Genomic DNA, 21,313 nt, shown 5'->3' on the forward strand with positions numbered 1-21,313 from the left:
TGTTGCGAAAGAATGGCAATGAAGTTCGAGATATAATGTTAGCGCTCTCCAAGAAACGAAAACGTGAAAATGCTGAAGACTCAAATAACGATCTAGCCGTTTGCTTCATATTTTCTATGGTGCTACATCTAGTAAACTAGGTAGAGTCCTGGTAAGAAGAAGCACAAGACCTTTATTTCGATCACCTAAGAAAATAAAGGAGATGCTATTGCTGATTAAGGACAGTGTCAGACTGCCTGAAATTTATTAGATTCCTTTGTGTGTGCGGGAGCAACTACTTCGGCCAGTCTAGCCGTACTATGACTGCTATGTAGAACATCAAAGGTATATTAAAAATCGAGAACTTAAGGAAGGTAGATTGGGTTTAACGCCCCGTCGACATCGAACTCATTACAGACAGAGCACAAGCACGGATTGTGTCAAGGATGGTGCATGCAATCGGCCGTGCCCATTCACAGGAACCATCACGGTATTTGCCTGGAGAGATTTAGGGAAATCACGGAAAACATAAATCTGGATGGCCGGACGCGTGTTTGAACCGTCGTCCTTCTGAATGCGAGTCCAATGTGCTAAGTACTGTGCCACTTCATCCGGTGCGAGAACTTGCGGCATCTACGGTTGTTGAGCGCAGTTTCACAAGTAAACACAGAATAGCGTTTAATGGAATTAAAGTCTTGTTAAACGCTTGTCTGGCATAACGGTAAGAAATTATATACACAAACCTGAATCAGTCTATCTATTGGTGAAAATCACTCCAGTAGATTCTGAGGTTAGCCTTTACATACAAACAGAAAAACGCGGTGGGTGACTTGAATCTGTAACATCTGCGCGGGTGAAACCGCCCGGAAAACGCTAGTATTTAGATAATAACAGCGATAATAAAACATATATCATTTCACACATCACTTTGACACATTACTTTTTTCTTATTTTTTCTCGAGAAACTTAATGCCAGAGCTATGCAGTGTGTAATTCTAACACCTTATCTTCTTTCTGAGTTTAACAGCTCACACATTATAGAGGGATACTGACTCAGTTTTTCAGACTAGCAAATGAGAAGTATCGATACAACAAAATGGAAACCAGACTTCATCATTATGGTTCTGACATCAGCTGAGAGTGTTTGCAGTGTTACATTATGAAACAATGTGTGTATCGTGTAATGTGTGCGGTGTCTGAAGTGTGAAATGGATGAACAATGTAGCACTACCCTTTTACATTATTAAACACCGGCGCAACACCATTTCGAACAGATTGATGCTGTATTCTGGAGGATGTAGGTTGCAATCTTCATCCGTCCATCCTGGTTTAGGTTTTTCGTGGTGTCCCTAAATTGCTTCAGGAAAATGGCTCCTGTTATATGGCCACGGCCGATTACGTGTCCCAACCGTGTCAAACTACTCTTCCAAGTCCTTTGCTGTCTCTGACAGAATTGCAGTGTCATCAGCAAACCTCAGACTCTTTTTTTCCCCCCTCCCTGAACGTTAGCTGTTACTCCAAATTTTTCTTTGGTTTCCTATAAAACCCAAAAATCAACACAAAGTTTTATGCTGTGATCGCAATCTTCATGTTGATATACAGCAGCGAAAGTGGACAACAAACAGACCAGACAAAGAGGAAATTCGAAGACGCCAAAATCCAATTTTAACAGTTTTATATATTCTTGCATAAAAAAGAAGGAATGACATACGGAAGGAACTGAACATATTCAGTCTAAATGCTAGAGTACACCGCAATAAACTAAAATCGGAAGAATATATTGAACGAACTGACAATGACAGAATCCCAGAGATCGTTTTGGAGTATAAGACAATGGAATGTAGCTTCAAAATGGTTCAAATTGCTCTGAGCACTATGGGACTTAACTTCTAAGGTCATCTGTCCCCTAGAACTTAGAACTACTTAAACCTAACTAACCTAAGGACATCACACACATCCATACCCGAGGCAGGATTCGAACCTGCGACCGTAGCGGTCACGCGGTTCCCGACTGTAGAGCCTAGAACCGCACGGCCACCCCAGCCGGCGGAATGTAGCGAGACCGCTCATGAGATGGAAGGGCAGATTTCCTCTAAGAAGACACTGACCTGCAGGCCTAAGCCTTAAAGATGACGATGACGATTATCAGTCCAGTCGAATGGCTGACTGGCTTCTTGAGTAGGCCTCTGCTAATAACTCGTAAATTCGTAAAATCTTCTTACCACTCCAACTGCCGACGGAAATAAAAAAAGGAAGGCAATATTTGGTCACGTCGACTTCGAGGTTGTTAGAAGCGGGACAGTAGCTCAATTGGACAAGCTTAGGAGAAGAAAGCGGCCACGACGTGTTTAAGGATCCCTCCCGTGATTTAGATAAATGTAAATCAGTATATCAACTCCGGTCGTACAGAGAAGTTGTCGACGAGGTATTATTTCTTTAAAAAAGTTCGTGTATGTGCACATGCTTCTCAAGATCAGCCCCAGTAAACATTCCAAGGACGTAATTGAAATTCGTTGAAACATACTGAGAGTGGATTCGCGTAAGTGTATTAACGATAAATTGACTGAAGCAGGCTTGTATTTTTCTCGCCAATATGAATTTTTCGCTCCTCTGGAATCACGGTAAGAAAGAACTACAATGCGTAGCGCAACTGTTCCATATGGTTCAAATGGCTCTAAGCACTATGGGACTTAACATCTGAGGTCATCAGTCGCCCTAGACTTAGAACTACTTAAACCTAACTAACCTAAGGACAGCACAAGCAGCCGCGTGGTTCCGGACTGAAGCGCCTAGTACCGCTCGACCACAGCGGCAGGCCCGCAACTGTTCCTTGGTAGCCCTAACGTCGTTAATTACTTGTTTAGCATTGCATCCGCATTGTGAAAAATGTGCAACCTCCGGGGAACGAAGCTTTTTGAGCTATCTAAGTGATGCATGAACTGCCCTGTGTTGAACTGGACGCGTAACAATTAATTTAACAAGCACGCGTATGATAGACCGGCAGCAAGTATTCGAACCAACTCACGTAACACCTCCTCGAGTAGGATGTAAAATTACTGAAACTCCTGTTCATCCCGAAATTATATCAACAAACGTTTCAATTGTCCCTTCTCTCAGTTGGTACTGTCTATGTATACAACAGATCAAAGGGTATACTGAAGCATTCTGGTTTTGGACGCAGATTGGCACCCATTTATTTATGTGGTAATGTTCGATAAAACGTTGGTAATCTACCATACATTTTATGAAGCATCTCATTTGACAACTGTACAGTTGAACTTGACGATCTGACATAGTGGTTAAAAAGTGGTCTGTTCGAGAAGTACCGGGCGAGGTGGCACAATGGTTAGCACATTGGACTCGCATTCGGAAGGACGACGGTTCAAACACGCGTCCGGCAGTCCTGATTTAGGTTTTCCGTGATTTCCCTAAATCGCTTCAGGCAAATGCCGGGGTGGTTCCTTCGAAAGGGCACGGCCGATTTCCTTCCCCGTCCTTCCCTAATCCGAGATTGTGCTCCGTCTCTAATGATCCCGTTGTCGACGGGATGTTATACACTAATCTCCCTCTCCTCTTACTCCTGTTCGAGAAGTGCGGTTTCAAAACCTCATCGGGTCGTTCTTGTTTCGGTTCTCAGCGGGTTCCTTACATCATTCCGGCCAAATATTGGGATGGTTCCTTAAATAAGCCTCAGTTTCTTAATTCAGTCATCCAAACATTTAAACTAACATTCCAGGCTTAATGGCCTCGACACCGATACGGGTGGCCCAGTAGTCAAGGCTTGCTTTCAGTAGGACCGAGCTTCAGGTCTCCCACCAATCATCCACATTTTGATTTTCCGTTATTTCTCAAAGCCCTTCCAGGCGAGTGCCGAGATGAATATAGTTCGGCCTATTTCCATTTCTATCATTATTCATAAATTACTGAAATATATATTAGTTAACGTGCGATCAAAGGTTCTATGAAGGTGCTATGGATGACTGCATGCTGATGTTCGAATGTTAACAAAAAATAATGACATTACAGTCTAACTTTTCTACATAGTTTATTTTAGTGGGCAAGGTACATGCAGCAATCAACTTGGATAAAACAGGGCTCGAAATATTTCTGCTTCACAACGTTCACTGGATCTCTCTCGAGGCACTGTACACATACACAACTTTTTAAATCCAGACATATTAGTTTTGAATATCATTGCTCAACTAATATTCAGAAAGGTATGACTGGTAACCACCTGTCTAATGTGTCTGCATTCATATATAAAAATCTGGAGAAATCATTACATTAACAAATGAAGGAAGATGTCATTAAGGATAACAGCGTTAGGTAACATGGAGAAGCACTTCGGAAACAATCAGCTGTGACCTTGTCCAAGGAACCATCCGGGACGAATGACATAGGAAAATCAGGAAAAATTTCATTCTGGATGGCCGAGTGGGGATTTGAAATCCTCTTGTTCACAAACATGAGTTCGCCCGAGATATCAGATGATACTAGAGTTACAATTATCTATCAACAAATTGATAACGGGTAAATTACATAATTTATTTGCACATTCTTTCTTGGATTAGACCACAATTCTCACCATGAAAAATCAGAAATGATCGAAACCTATCGCCTCTCATCTGTGTTCCGCAGGACGCCAAGGCCTGCCCTGCATTTCTTGAAATCTGCAGTGCAGCACAGCACAATTCCAGAAAATTGTTGAACATTCGTCCTTCCGGCAACTAAACGCCGTGGCTACAAATTGGCTTTTGCCACAGAAATTGGCATTGCTATTGGTGTGTCCTTCATCTAATTGCACTCAGCTGCTTCGTATTGCCATTGCGTCTTTTTACTATTATTTACATCCTAAAGTTCAGAAGAGTTTCCACTGGCGCCAAGAAAAACTGTCACAATTAGGGCAGCAGGAAAATCTTGCAGGAATATTCTGTGAGCTCTGGCACCTCCCCAAGACCCTAACATGCTCTTTGCTGGCAATATCTGCCCATCTACTAATAGATGACGACAAAGAAAATCATTCCTCCTCGCACGTGGAAAGGATGTATTTCGTTAAGCAAAGATTGAGAAAATTACTTTCATGCTGCTGGTCGGACAATTCTCTCTTACGAAAAGCATTCCGTATAGCAGGCGCACGTAATATGCTTAACGCTAACACGCAAAAAAAAATCATAACTTTACGTAAACGGTATTTTACGCATCTTTTTTTTATCTTTTTAACATTTGTGTGATAGACGCTCACGTCTTGGGCCGCATTGATACTTGCCTTGGGTCGCATGCGGCCCGCAGGGCGTAGGTTGGTCACCCCTGTACAACTGCAAGCTAGTTTCAAGGCTAGGATAATGCAGCATACCAGCCATATTTGGTCATGAATGTGTGTAGTTGGGAAGACGATTACAGCAAAGCGCAGGCGAGTGTAGCTGTTGTGCTTTGCGAAATGTAACACAGCAGTCACAATATTGCATGTCGGGCCAGACAGATACTACGTGGAAATAGTGAACGCAGGAGTATTCAAGCAGCAAAGTGTCACAAGCCTTTCCACAACAGAGGCCGTCAAGCTGTTTTGTGTACTTGCCGAAAGACGTATCACAGGCCAAAAACACGCACCTTCGAAGAGTATACCAAAGCCATTTTACTAAAATCGCTTCTGTAATCACCACAATACTACCACCACATGGACGGATGTTGCTTTGAACACGGACCTCCCGCTTTAGAGTCCAACAGGGTCACCACACAACCACGCACGCCGGAATTTTTGTAATGCACTCGGTGTTGCACATGATGAGCTTGGACCTTTCACAGTTTCTATTTTGCTTCTTTTTTTCGCAATTCAGCACACTTTCTTCCTGTTTTTATGCTTGACCTGCGTTCAGTTTTTGACGATCCACTGGGCCATTTTACCATTAAATCTGAGGGGGTGAGATGGGAAGTTTCCCTTGTTAGTGACTTCCAATAGACTTCACACACATTTTCAAACCGTTACGAAACATTTTATCGCTGTCCCCCCTCGTGTATAAAACAGCTTCAAAATACAGCATCAGCTATGACGTTACAATTTATTACTTCTTTACTGCTAACTCTGTTCGCAGCACACTTTGCAGACAGTACGTGTATGTACCACTGAATGTAATGCACGAGCAAATTATATCATTGTAAGGCACACAGTTTAGGAGATATGACGTTATAAACATTTATATCCGTGGAAAAAGAGCTTTTGCTTACAAAGGCGCGCAGTAAAACTTCATCAGGCATGACGTTTTAATTTATTCCTTCTTTACTACTAACTCTTTACGCAACAGAATTGGCATCCAGTACAAGCATAGGAGTCCATTCAGAAACCATTAAAATTGCTGCACCACAGGTCGTCCCCTACCTGACGGACTTACTTAATGACTCTTCACAGCAAGGGAGAATACCCGCTAGTTGGAAGACGGTCAATGCAGTTATTATCAAAACGCCAGAGGACAAGGACTCAACAGACCCAAAATCATATAGACATATTTGCCTACTGAAGGCAAGGTCCAGGAGAGGCTACTGTGTGACAGACTACAGTCATACAGACAGCTTCTGGGCCTCAGTCCACATCAGTATGAATTCCGGTAACACCACTCTACCGACGATGCAGTAAACAGCTAAATAAAACACATAACTCAGAGCACACAGGAAAAATATGTGGTGCCAATTATTAATTAATATAATTGGTGCTTTTCACAACCTTTGGTGGCCTGCGATATTCAAAAAGTTAAGACAAATGCAAATTCCAACAGCTTTATATAACAGCTTCCTCGACTACTGCAGAGACGGAGTTGTAGAATGGCGAGCAGGCCACCGAAGGGTAGACAAGAAAATCTCAAAAGGCTGCCCACAGGGGTTTCCATATGCGGACACATATTTTGCAATGTTGCTATTGAGCCGCTAATAAACAACCTACACAAAGATGATAGAGTAAATGGGGTGGTAGCGTACGCTGATGATTTGCAGTGGCATCGGGTAACTCAAAAGGAAACTTAGAACAAAAGACTACGCAGCTCCTCGTAGACATCAATGAATGGTGTAGTAACAAACTTACAACTGCAACTAATAAATCGATGTATTTACTACTGAAAGGCGAACTTAAGAGAAACCCCAGCATCAAGCTAAATAAAACAATCTTGCAACGCAAAAATGTGACAATATATCTAGGTTTACACACTGACGACAAACTGAAGCTTACTGAACATATCAGACATACAACCGACAAAATAATGAAAATAATGTATAAATTAGCAAGACTAAATACTACAAAATATAGACTACCCACATAGACAACACGTGCATATTATATCGCACTATTTGAATATATACACTATGTGACCAAAAGTATCCGGACACCTGGCTGAAAATGACTTACAAGTTCGTGGCGCCCTCCATCGGTAATGCTGGAATTCAGTATGGAGATGGCCCACCCTTAGCCTTGATGACAGCTTCCACTCTCACAGGTACAGGTTCAATCAGGTGCTGGAAGGTCGTTCCAAAACATATCAAAGGTGTTCTATAGGATTCAGGTCAGGACTCTGTGCAGGCCAGTCAATTACAGGAATGTTAATGTTGTGTAGAAACAAGAAGGTGCTTGAAACATCAACGTAGGCCTGTGCTGTTATAGTGCCACGCAAAACAACAACGGGTGCAAGCCCCCTTCATGAAAAACACGACCACACCATGACACTACACACGCTGACAGATGACGTTCAGCGGGAATTCGCCATACCCACACCCTACCATCGGATTGTCACAATGTGTACCGTGATTCGTCACTCCACACAAGGTTTTTCCACTGTTCAATCGTCCAATGTTACACTCCTTGCACCAAGCGAGGCGTCGTTTGGCATTTACCGGCGTGATGTGTGGCTTATGAGCAGCCGCTCGACCATGAAATCCAAGTTTTCTCACCTCCCGCCTAACTGCAGGGTACTTGCAGTGGATCCTGGTGCACTTTGGAATTCCTGTGAGATGGTCTGGATAGATGTCTGCCTATTACACATTACGACCGTCTTCAACAGTCGGCGGTCTCTGTCAGTCAACAGACAAGGTCGGCCTGTACTCTTTTGTGCTGTACGTGTTCCTTCACGTTTCCACTTCACTATCACATCGGAAGCAGTGGACCTAGGGATGTTTAGGAGTGTGGAAATGCCGCGCGGGATTAGTCGAGCGGTCAAAGTCGCTGCAGTCATGGACTGTGCGGCTGGTCCCGGCGGAGGTTAGAGTCCTCCCTCGGGCCTGGGTGTGTGTGTTTGTCCTTAGGATAATTTAGGTTAAGTAGTGTGTAAGCTTTGGGACTGATGACCTTAGCAGTTAAGTCCCATAAGATTTCACACACATTTGAACATTTGAGTGTCGAAAACCCGCGTGCAGACGTATAACACAAGTGACACCCAGTCACCTGACCACGTTCGAAGTCCGTGAGTTCTGCGGAGCGCCCCATTCTGCTCTCTCTCATGATGTCTAATGAGTACTGAGGTCGCTGATATGGAATACCTGGCAGTAGGTGGCAGCACAACGCACCTAATATGAAAAACGTATGTTTTGAGGGGTGTCCGGATACTTTTGATCACATAGTGTGGCATGCTTTGCAGCGAGCGCCTGGGCGCATCGACTGAGGCTTGCAACACGTAAAATCATTGTGAGACGTGGCCAAAGAAATGTTCTGCTCAGGTTGTCGAGGGCCTTCGGCACAACATCGGCGGAGGCAGTGTGCGTGGTGATGGGAGTGTGCCCCATTGACATCTTCATCCGTCAAAAAGCAGCAGCGCTCTAGCTGAAGAAAGGCAGACGCGACAATGTATTTGAAATTATAGGAGAGGACATCACTGAAACGCGCCGACTAAACCGCTGGAAAAATGACACTTGGCAGAGAGAATGGGATTCGACAGAAAAGGGGCGTCGCGTCTACCCCTTTGTCCCCAACATTAAGAAACGAATCATATACAACCGCTCGCTCACCGATAGATCTGTACCTACAGATTGAAAAACTGCGCAGGTCGCACCAGTGCTTAAGAAGGGTAGTAGGAGTAATCCATCGAACTACATACCTATATCATTAACGTCGGTTTGCAGTAGGGTTTTGGAGCATATACTGTATTCAAACATTATGAATCACCTCGAAGGGAACGATCTATTGATACGCAATCAGCATGGTTTCAGAAAACATCGTTCTTGTGCAACACAGCTAGCTCTTTATTCGCACAAAGTAATGGCCGCTATCGACAAGGGATCTCAAGTTGATTCCGTATTTCTAGATTTCCGGAAAGCTTTTGACACCGTTCCTCACAAGCGACTTCTAATCAAGCCGCGGGCCTATGGGGTATCGTCTCAGTTGTGCGACTGGATTCGTGATTTCCTGTCAGGAAGGTCGCAGTTCGTACTAATAGACGGCAAATCATCGAGTAAAACTGAAGTGATATCAGGTGTTCCCCAGGGAAGCATCCCTGAACCTCTGCTGTTCCTGATCTATATAAATGACCTGGGTGACAATCTGAGCAGTTCTCTTAGATTGTTCACAGATGATGCTGTAATTTACCGTCTAGTAAGGTCATCCGAAGACCAGTATCAGTTGCAAAGCGATTTAGAAAAGATTGCTGTATGGTGTGGCAGGTGGCAGTTGACGCTAAATAACGAAAAGTGTGAGGTGATCCACATGAGTTCCAAAAGAAATCCGTTGGAATTCGATTACTCGATAAATAGTACAATTCTCAAGGCTGTCAATTCAACCAAGTACCTAGGTGTTAAAATTACGAACAATTTCAGTTGGAAAGACCACATAGATAATATTGTGGGGAAGGCGAGCCAAAGGTTGCGTTTCATTGGCAGGACACTTAGAAGATGCAAGTCCACTAAAGAGGCAGCTTACACTACACTCGTTCGTCCTCTGTTAGAATATTGCTGCGCGGTGTGGGATCCTTACCAGGTGGGATTGACGGAGGACATCGAAAGGGTGCAAAAAAGGGCGGCTCGTTTTGTATTATCACGTAATAGGGGAGAGAGTGTGGCATATATGATACGCGAGTTGGGATGGAATTCATTAAAGCAAAGACGTTTTTCGTCGCGGCGAGATCTAGTTACGAAATGTCAGTCACCAACTTTCTCTTCCGAATGCGAAAATATTTTGTTGAGCCCAACCTACATAGGCAGGAATGATCACCAAAATAAAATAAGAGAAATCAGAGCTCGAACAGAAAGGTTTAGGTGTTCGTTTTTCCCGCGCGCTGTTCGGGAGTGGAATGGTAGAGAGATAGTATGATTGCGGTTCGATGAACCCTCTGCCAAGCACTTAAATGTGAATTGCAGAGTAATCATGTAGATGCATGTAGATGTAGAGGCTAAAACGTATAGGTCCCGTATGTGGCATGGTCCATTTGCTCACGGGCCATGGTCCGTATCCAGAACACCTCCATCGGTTTCATCTCAGCCGAACATCCATGTGCACTTGCGGAGAACTAGGAACTCCTGAACATATCACAGTGTAAAGTGACAGACTCACACACACATACGACCCCGAACTGAGTATGACAACATGAGGCAAAGACTACGATAGCCACACGACACACAAATAAGAGCAAACACACAAACACGAGAACAGGCTACTTGAAATGACACAGAGACAGGCACGAACACAGAAACGGAGTTGGATGCTGAAACAGATGCAAACAGTGAGCTTAATATACAGACCTAGATGTAAGATAGGACTAAATTAAGAAACATAGAAATGAATCAACTGTCATTTCAATGTATATAGAAATGTTTTGAGTAATAAATGTAATTTCAGTGATACAATTGTTGATTAAGCTTAGGGAAAATAATACCTGTAATGAAAATGATGTAATATAAGAGGAATACAACACGCCAGTACACATAAATTATCATATGAGTATATTATGTATGCTACCTCGAATGTGCAGGCTCGATGATTTGCCGAGTCCCCACACCCGAGATATCTAGGTGGTGGGATCTCTCATACAAAACTAAGTACTTTAATATTATCTTTTGTTTCTTCTTCCTAAATGCAAAATTCTTATTTTAGAAATTTTTTCCGAGTTTATGAGATGTCATAAAGTGATAGTATGCCATAATCTCTTGCCACCTCCCTAAATTTCAGTCTTCTATTCACTAGTCGCTAATTATAAAATTTTCATTTCTTAATTACTTCTAACTCTATAAGTACTTAAAGCTGCAATATTATTAACCCCCTCACAAATAAGAAATATTAAATAAGTGTTACATTCTGTACATACACAATTTCATATTGTGAAAATACGATTTGTCTTAGTAACTAGTTGCAGGTCATTTACAAATGGTAGCAGCAAATAATAATAGTAATAACAATAACAATAATAATAATAATGTGCATAGATCACTTAATGTACCTGCAAAATGATATCGTTCTACGGCATACAGTTCAGGGGATAAGACATCATAAACATTGAGACGCGTGAAAAACAAGTTCTTGCTTAAAATGGAGCACAGATTACTCTGTTCATATTCATCCAACGTTTCTCAGCGATTTCCAATAAACATTGAGCATAATTTTATATCCTTCCTAAACTTTATCTCACTCAGATGCTTAAACGCAAATATTCAATTTGTAAAATTCTGTAATAAGATATTTGAAGCAGTTTTATACATGAGCGTTGCATTCTCTAAGCGATTGGGGGTTTACCGGTTGGGACTAAATGCCCAAAATTAAATCCATTAATTTTCACACCCGTTCAATTACCACAAAATTGAATAAGATAGTTCAAATGGCTCGGAGCACTATGGGACTTAACATCTGAGGTCATCAGTCCCCTAGAACTTAGAACTACTTAAACCTAACTAACCTAAGGACATTACACACATCCATGCCCGAGGCAGGATTCGAACCTGCGACCGTTGCGGTCGCGCGGTTCCAGATGAAGCGCCTAAAACCGCTCGGCCACACCGGCCAACCAAAATTTAATACATTGACTGCAAACAATGGTCACAGGCAGGCAATGAGAAACAGAGTTATTGCATTCTAATACGTAGTACGCGATGTGCTTTATTCATATTAGCTGACAGTTCTGCAACAAACCGAGAAACGGAAGCTCTACCTCTGATTTCATGTTCTCACTAATGGCAGCTTTGTCAGAAAGTATACGTGTAAACAGTGATAAGTGCCCCAGAAACACGGTTGACAGTAGTAGTAACGTGTGCGGTGTTCGCGCCAGGATAATGCTTTCCAGGGTCGATTTGTACAAATCTGATGCTGATGTGGATAAGTACGACTCAGATAAAGATTGTGAATATATTCTTGAACGCAAATGCTCTTCAGTTGTTGCTTATCTCAGGAAAATGTGAATAATTGTTTAAGCAAGTAAACAATGTTGTGTTGCTTAGCATAGTTTGCATGAGTTTACGTGCCAGTGTGACTGCAGAAATGTTAAGCGTCATCCATAACATTGTTTGCGTGCTGTAGTCAGGCGGTAGCAAAATTAATTTTACATTACGCTGAATAATACATTAAGTTTTGAAGTTGTTATACTTTATTATTGTAAAAATTGGTAAAACAGATCTTAGTGTCATAAACTGAAATAGTTCATACCTTTTAAATTTATGTTGTTGAAAGGTGTCACAGTAATTTTTTGGTAACTCGCCCAACAAAGTCAGTGCCAACCTGTGCCCTCCCTCTGCAAGTAAATACTGTTTCATACACACTGACTCTTTTTAAGAAGAAAATTTTTGATAGAATTTACGGTTTTTAAAATATGTCGCTCCTCTAGAAACGTTAGAAAGCAGTGACTTATCTGAATAAAAAAAATCACAATGGAAGTACTGTTTTGTATTTTTAATGTGATAATGAGGAACAGAGTTATTGCATGTAATACGTGGTACGCGATGTGCTTTATTCCTATTAGTTGACAGTTCTGCAACAAACCGAGTAATGGCAGCTCTACCTCTGATTTCATGTTCTCACCCATGTTCTCGTCATCCATTCAGCCAGCGTCCAGTACAATATATTACAATTTAAAACGTACATCCAATCTGATTCATCACATATATATATATATATATATATATATATATATATATATATATATATATATAGCCAAGACTCACGTAGGATACTTACATGGGGTTGTACAGAATAGTTAACTCATGATGTGTTCATCTATAAAAAGTAATTACACTATGTGATCAAAAGTATCCGGACACCGTCAAACACATACATTTTTCATATTAGGTTCATTGTGCTGCCACCTACTGCCAGGTACTCCATATCAGCGACCTCAATAGCCATTAGACATCGTGAGAGAGCAGAATGGGGCGCTCCGCGTAACCCACGGACTTCGAACGTGGTCAGATGATTGGGTGTCACTTGTGTCATACGTCTGTAGGCGAGATTTGCACACTCTTAAACATCGCTAGGTCCACTGCTTCCGATGTGACAGTGAAGTAGAAACGCGAAGGGACACGTACAGCACAAAAGCGTACAGGCCGACCTCGTCTGTTGACTGACGGACCACCGACAGTTGAAGAGGGTCGTAATGTGTAATAGGCAGACATCTATCCAGACCATCTCACAGGAATTCCAAACTGCACCAGGATCCACTGCAAGTACCATGGCAGTTAGGCAGCAGGTGAGAAAACTTGGATTTCATGGCCGAGCGGCTGCTCATAAGCCACACATCACGCCGGTAAATGCCAAACGACGCCTCGCTTGGTGTAAGGAGCGTAAATATTGGACGACTGAACAGTGGAAAAACGTTGTGTGGAATGACGAATCATGGTACACAATGTGGTGATCCGATGGCAGGGTGTGGGTATGGCCAATTCCAGCTGAACGTCATCTGACAGCATGTGTAGTGCCAACAGTAACATTCGGAGGCGGTAGTGTTATGGTGTGGTCTGTTTTTCATGGATGGGGCTTGCACCAGAGAAAACCAGTGTGGAACTAAGCCAAACAACGAATATGGACGAAACTCCTCTGGCATTTGATGTGCCGAGTAACAGGCCGGGTGAACAGTGCTATAACTGTAACAAGTGGACATGAAAAATTCACAACACTGTTGTCCTTCCATGTTGTGCTGACGGTACTAAACTTAATCCAACCATCATTTTCAAGCGCGAAACAATGGCAAAATCTTCTGAAATACCGCCATGTGTAGTTGTTAACATACATGACAAGTTTTGGATGGACGAAGCTGGTACGAAATTAACAAGAGAGTACGGGAGAGAAGGAAAGGTGTTTCATTCAAGAAGAGTTCCCTTCTTACGCTAGATCAGTTTAATGGTCATTTGAAAAATTCTGTGAAAGAGTAATTGAGGCACGGTAATATTGAGGTTGCTGTTATTTCGGGAGGACTTACTTCACAACTCTAATCTCTTGATGTCTCGATAAATAAACCATTTAAAGCGTATATGAGAGAAAATGGAACAAAATGGATGATGAATGAAACCTGACATAAATCCACGCCGGAGGGAACTTTAAAACGACCTACAATCAAACAAGTGTGTCAGTGGGTAAAAAAATCGTGGTCTAAAGTGAGGCCGGCCGCTCTGACCGAGCAAAGGTTAGTTAGGTTTAAGTAGTTCTAAGTCTAGGGGACTGATTACCTCAGATGTTAAGTCCCCTAGTGCTTAGAGCTATTTGAACAATTTTTTTCTTTTTTCTAAAATGAGAGAAGACATTATTGTTAAATCTTTCAACAAGTGCGGCATAAGTAACACTGTCGATGGCAGCGAATACTATCGTATAAATGAAGAGGACAACGATGACAACGAAGAGGAAGAAGAAAGTTCAGATGATTATTTTCAGGGATTTTAAAGGTCAGTTCGGTTTTAAAAACTAAGATTTTTTGTCTGTCTTTGCAGTCTTATAATAAAAATGGGAGAAATATTATTTAAAAAATACTTAAAAATTAAGGTGCGTATTATAGTCCCTTAAAATACAGTAACCTTAGGCCCTGATAAATTATACAATTTATAGGCGTTGACAGACTCTAGCAAATATCTCTGCCGCTATATGTCAGCAATTACACCGGGAGTGTGTTAGTATCGAAATTGTCAGCCATTAGTGTTTCTTGTGCAAAAATAATTTTGTTTCTTTATTATTTCACCACCCTACCCCCGACTCATACCGCTAGGGGATGGTCTGAGACATAAATACAAAAATATTTCAACATTTTCATTACTTAGAAACTTATTTGGAAAAATTTGTAAATTTGTGGTAATCTCTTATGGGACCAAACTGCTTAGGTCAATGGTCCCTAAGCTTGCACACTACGTAATCTAACTTAAATTAACTTACGCTATGGACAACACACACATCCATGCCCGAGGTAGGACTCGAACCCACGACGGGGGAGCCGCGCGGACCGTGACAAGACGCCTTAGGCCGCGCGGCAAACTTTTTAGAATTTCACATTATCGGCGCAGATTGAAATCAATCCACATCCGCCAAAAATTGACAAGGGTCGTCAATGACGACGCAAGATAATAATGGATGAATATGTTCTTCAAGTGAACATTGTGATATTGCTAGCAAGCGCCGATAGAGCTACTGTGACCGCAATCAATTCCGTTTCAGATAGTGCTGCCATCACACGGCTGCTCTGCGCAGCTGACGGGATGTTGTGCAATTTCATCGGTAGATGTCAGGTGTATCACTATAGCGATAGAGATCCTATACAACTGTACTGACATCTACCAACGAGATCCCGCACTATAAAATTGCCCGCATAACGCAGCCTTTGGTTTGCAGTGCGATTGGAGTGCTGTAAGCATTATTTATTTGTGGAACGCTCAGCACATACATATTTCTTTATCCTGTTACCCATATCGTATAAATTGATAAACATTGTCAGTCAATATAACTGGAAATAGACGTTCACTCTCGGTAGCACTCGTAAGGCTGTTAGTTATATTAAGTCTGCCGACGGACGCTTAGGCAAAGGTGCATCAAAAGGTGCACCCACCATCGAAGTGACCTTGACTTTCACTGAATTTTTGAACGCGCAGATAAGATATACTTGAGTATAATCTGCGCCATAATTGAAACCAAAATCATAGTTATAAGAAACTTATAACGAATAGCATAATGTGGGATTATTTATCGTTTGCCATTGTTTTGATTATAGCTTATTGTTTGAGAAGGTGAGTGAAGTTATTGACATTAGGAAATAGTGTCAAACGGAGATATCGGAACATTTCCGACACATTATTCCATGTTTTGGATTCAATAGAAGCTAACGGCGGGGGACACAGGCAGAAATATTTGCGCTGTGCGTAGGGATGTTGCTATTGGACAGAGCACGGCAAGAAAATGGTTTTGTCGTTTTAAGGAAGAGTGTTTCCACATTAGAGACGCTTCACGTTCAGGAAGACCATCGGAGTTTGATTAAGATCGTTTAAACGCATTAATCCACGTCAGTGTACTCGCGAACTGGGAAATGTGATGAACTGTTATCGTTCTACCACAATATGACATTTGCATGCAATGGGGAATGTTCAAAAATCGAGTGTATGGGTAGCGTGTGCTCTAAGCCTGGAGTGGCAAACCTTTTAGCTTACCTTGACCACAATTGTGTGGGGAGGGGGGGGGGGGAAATATTTTGGCTGCACATAATATACTTAACACTAACACGCTGAGGAAGAAAAAAAAGGGGGGAGGAATAGGGACGGTCGGACGTATGGCGTAGGTGTCGCGGGACTTTCAAATTGAAAATGTTCTTTCATCAAAACTTTGCACAAACGGAATTTTATAAATTTCGCGTTGTAGACGCTCACGGGCCGCACTGATACATGCCTTGGGTCGCAGATTGGACACCCCTGCCGTATAGGCTGAGAAACAATATGTTAGTGAACACTTGTAAAAGTTGCAAACATGTTTACATGAACATTTTAGTAAACCTCTCACATTGGGACATAGTTATCATATAAAATTTGCAAAAGCGATACAACGAGAAACTATTCCACAAAGCTGGCGTCGCAAAATATTTCACAAGGTAAACAGGTCTCAGAAAACGTCGACAGAATGGTGCCCGCAAGAAATCCCAGTCAGCTCGGACCAAGAGACACTTCTGTGAAAACAATATTCTGAGCGTGATGACCGATCAGCGCAGTTACAGGTTCGCTCCAATGGTTAAGAGGTTGTCAGCAACCAGGTTACATGGGATAACGTCTTCAAGGGCGCGCGGCGTTAGACTGCCTACTTCTACTTACTGAGCTCCTTGACATTTCCGACATCATCGGATGTTCGCAACGCTTACGTCAGTGATTCTTTCCCATGTACTACCAGCCTGTGTTTAAAGAAACAGCACTTCATCTTCTTCATACTTTTGTCGTTAGGCAGAGGGCGAAGAAACTCGAACTTACTGTTGTGTCGACTTCAGGACGGCGGAGGTAGGTGACATAATTTGATGTATACATGACATTCACAGTGACTATAATTCATTAAAATTCCGGCAACCCAAAGACGCAGTTACTGCTACAGGACTTACAATGGACACTGATGAACCACGCCGCTTTGTACAATTTCTAAGTAAAGGTAACCCGAAGTGGCTCCCGACCGTCCTGACATCTGTGTGTGGAAATCGTTTAGATTTCAGAGCTATGCTTATCACCGAGTTTTTTCTTATTTGAAAACGTCAGTTACAAGTTCTGTATCTGTTGCAGATTATGTTAATTGAAATGTCTCAGATAGTTACCAGTTGCTTTTATTAACGGGCGTGAAGCCTTTCGCGGTGCGTCAATAAAGTCTGTCCAACGTTAGCGTTCCCTCAACATCTTTATTTAGTCATCAACAACGAATTTAGAAAAAAAAAAAAACTTGGATTGTTTACTGCCCTGTTATACCTGCGAAAAGCTCCCAGGACAACTGGAATTTTTAGATCATTTTCTCTTGATTATGCCTTATGGCTATGCCACAGCATTTATATGGACCTAGATGAAGGTTTGAATAAACTTTTGGCGTGCAACTGGTTGGCTGTATGATTCCCATTGTATAGACTTTAAGATTCTCCGTTTCATATTAGTCAGGCGGAGGTTTTAAAAACCGTCGATTTTCTTATAGGCTTAATATCCCACAGACATGGGAGTCGACAGCATGAAATACTTTGACAAGGGCTTAACAAGCGATCAAGAAAAAATAAGTGACATAAAAAGGTCACAGTTTTTCCTATTTTTGCAGGGACAGGGACAACGTTTTTCCACTGTTCAGTCGTCCAATGTTTACGCTCCTTACACCGAGCGAGGCGTTGTTTGGCATTTACCGGCGTGATTTGTGGCTTACGAACAGCCGCTCGACCATGACATCCAAGTTTTCTCATCTCCCAGCTAACTGTCATAGTACTTGCAGTGGATCCTGATGCAGTTTGGAATTCCTGCGTGATGATCTGGATAGATTCATTCATTTCCGTGTCCAGTCAGCATTTCCAAAAAATAGCAGCTACGATAACTTTGTCATTTCCTTTCTAAACACCTTGTATTGTGCTCGGGCTGTCCAGGAGGGGGCATACAAGTACGTGGCTTGGATCTACTTCAGCCCCGCAGCCGCAAAAGGTGTCAGCACTCACTGGAAGGATTCCCCATTTCTTCAGGTTGGTTTTAGGCGGTTGAGGGACCTCCATACAGTCTCTGGTCTGGATAGATATCTGCCCATTACACATTACGACCCTCTTCAACTGCCGGCAGTCAACAGACGATGTCGGCCTTACGCTTTTGTGCTGTACGTGTCCCTTCACGTATCCACTTCACTATCATATCGGAAACAGTGGACTTAGGGATGTTTAGGAGTATGGAAATCTCGCGTACAGACATATGACGCAAGTCACACCCAATCACCTGACCACGTTCGAAGTCAGTGAGTTCCACGGAGCACCCCATTCTGCTCTCTCACGATGTCTAATGACTACTAATGTCGCTGATATGGAGTACCTGGCATTAGGTGGTAGCACAATGCAGCTAATATGACAAACGTGTGTTTTATGGGGTGTCTGGATACTTTTGATCACATAATGTATGCTGAAAGATCATTTAAGGACAACAGCTATGTTCTTTGTTGCAGTTCATGACCTAACAGGTTGAGAGTTATCGACAGTGATCAGGGACAAGCTTGAAAGTTGCGAACTTGATTTGTCAAATTTGTGTGGACAGGGCTATGATGGGGCGTCCGCTATAAGTGGATATCTTCGACAATCGCAAGCTGTACTTTGTGAAATTTTCCTCAAGCTAAACATGTACACTGCATTGTGCGCATGGTCTTAATCTGGATTTGTTTTATGCTTGTTCTTTTCAGCCAGTTCGAAATTGCATTGGCACAGTATCAAAAATGTTCAAATGTGTGTGAAATCTTATGGGACTTAACTGCTAAGGTCATCAGTCCCTAAGCTTACACACTACTTAACCTAAATTATCCTAAGGACAAACACACACACACCCATGCCCGAGGGAGGACTCGAACCTCCACTGGGACCAGCCGCACAGTGGCACAGTATCATCAGACTTAAATTTCATTAACGGTTCGTCACAATCTACAAATATTCTAATAGAAAAAGATGCCAAGTTTCGTGATGAGCATATGAGAAGCAGCGGTCTTTTGCTCATGTGTGAAACCAGATGCGTTGAAAGACACGATTCACTAGTAAGATTTAAGAATATTTACACTCTGGAAGTTCTGAAAGAGAGCCAGTATCTGGATACATCAGCTAAGGCCAGCTAGATTCTTTGTGCATCAGAGAAGAGTGAATTCTTGTTCTTATTTCTTGTACTTAGAGAAATGTTTTCACTAACTTTGCAATGAGCAAGGTATTTCAAAAAGTTGACTTTGGTCTCTTACAGGCAACTGAATACATACAACACATTTGTGAAATCTTGAGTGCCTCACATGAAAATGAAGATAGCAAATTAAAAGGGCTATTCTGTGAAATAGAGTAATTGGTCAATTTTGATGACTGCTTACCTATCAAGAGTGTCAAAACCACTAACCATCCTTTTGCATAGTTTTAGGCTTACTGCAATTAACATAAATGGCAGCCTTGTGCCAGAATTCTCATTATTTATGCTAAGAGAAAGAACACTGTTCTTCATTTCTGCCATTGTAGAATGGATAGCCCTGCCCATCACCTGGAGTAATTTTGAGAAACATGTAAAACCTTATGTCTGGACTCGCTCTGGACACAACTTCTCTTGCATATGTCATTTTTCACTTTATCTCCTAGCTGGGTGTTGATATCAATCTGGCACCATAACCGGAGCATCTGAAAGCTGATGAACTGGGCAAGAAATTTTTTCCCACTGAAAAGATGTGTTATAATTTTAAAAATGACTCATTCCATATCATTGCAAGAGTTCACAATTATGATCCACAGAAAATGCACATAATTAATTAAGACACTGTATCTTGTCCATCTCCAGGGACATGTACAGTTTGGAAGCATTACCAGCATCATAAATCTCAACTTCATATGAACTGTCAAATCTTTGTCTCCATGGGCAGAGATTTATTGAAATGCTGTCCCACAAATAGGAACCAACTGCCTTAACTCTGAATTTTAGGGTGATGTAACTCATCTGGAAAGGTCTGAAACAGAAAGACACACATATGTAACTAGACATACAATCACTTTGCTGTACTAAACTAACTGTTTCTTAGGTGATTTCAGAAAGTGTCAGCAGGAGTAGCACTGCATGTGTAGTAACCTGGTAGCTTGAAAATACCATGTGAGACTGTGACAGAACTTTGTACAAGTACTTTTTACTTCCTACAACAGTGTGTTTGAAAGATTCATGGGTGACATCACCACTGTTAAAAAGTCCAGGTTTCCTAAATAAATGGGACTGTATGTTGATGATCCAAATTTAGGAGATGAGCATAGTACATGAAATTATGCCTTTCAACTATTCACAGGAGCAGCAAAATGGAACTCTGATCAGGACGTACGAATAGAGTGCAATAGCAATGAGATCCTTGTGGCAATACGAACAAGGACTGGTGCATTCAATGGTATGGTGTACCCTCGGGGGCTGTCGAAGAATTCCAGTTGCATGGCTGAATTTCTCCAACAGCCATCACCTGTCCGTTACAAACTGCCACTTCGCTCTTGCAACACGATGAGTACTGAACTTGTGAGTCTTTATTTTTTTACCTTTGTATCATGTTATTTGCACAGGCACTGAGCACTGCCACTGTTATGTTTCATCTGTTGTTCGTTGCACAAAACTGTATTAATTTCTTGTGCTATTTTCACCTTTGTTATCTGCAGTTCATGTAAGATTTAGATAGTACAGAACTTAATGCACATTTAGATATTTTAAACTAAGTTTAACATTATTACATAAATGT

The 21,313-nt window shown here is 41.9% G+C and overlaps 1 protein-coding gene across 2 annotated transcripts in view; it reads left to right on the top strand.

The window, feature by feature from the left end:
• The window catches only part of LOC124721544 (cuticlin-4), a 242,621-nt gene that overhangs the window by 198,784 nt on the left and 22,524 nt on the right, over positions 1–21,313 (top strand). For both annotated transcript variants that reach the window (XM_047246571.1, XM_047246572.1), the window contains exon 4: positions 20,879–21,096. In XM_047246571.1, coding sequence (XP_047102527.1) covers positions 20,879–21,096 — 218 coding nt within the window. The remainder of the gene's footprint in view (positions 1–20,878; positions 21,097–21,313) is intronic.

Source organism: Schistocerca piceifrons, chromosome X (genome assembly GCF_021461385.2).
Source record: "Schistocerca piceifrons isolate TAMUIC-IGC-003096 chromosome X, iqSchPice1.1, whole genome shotgun sequence".
Lineage (NCBI taxonomy): Eukaryota > Metazoa > Arthropoda > Insecta > Orthoptera > Acrididae > Schistocerca > Schistocerca piceifrons.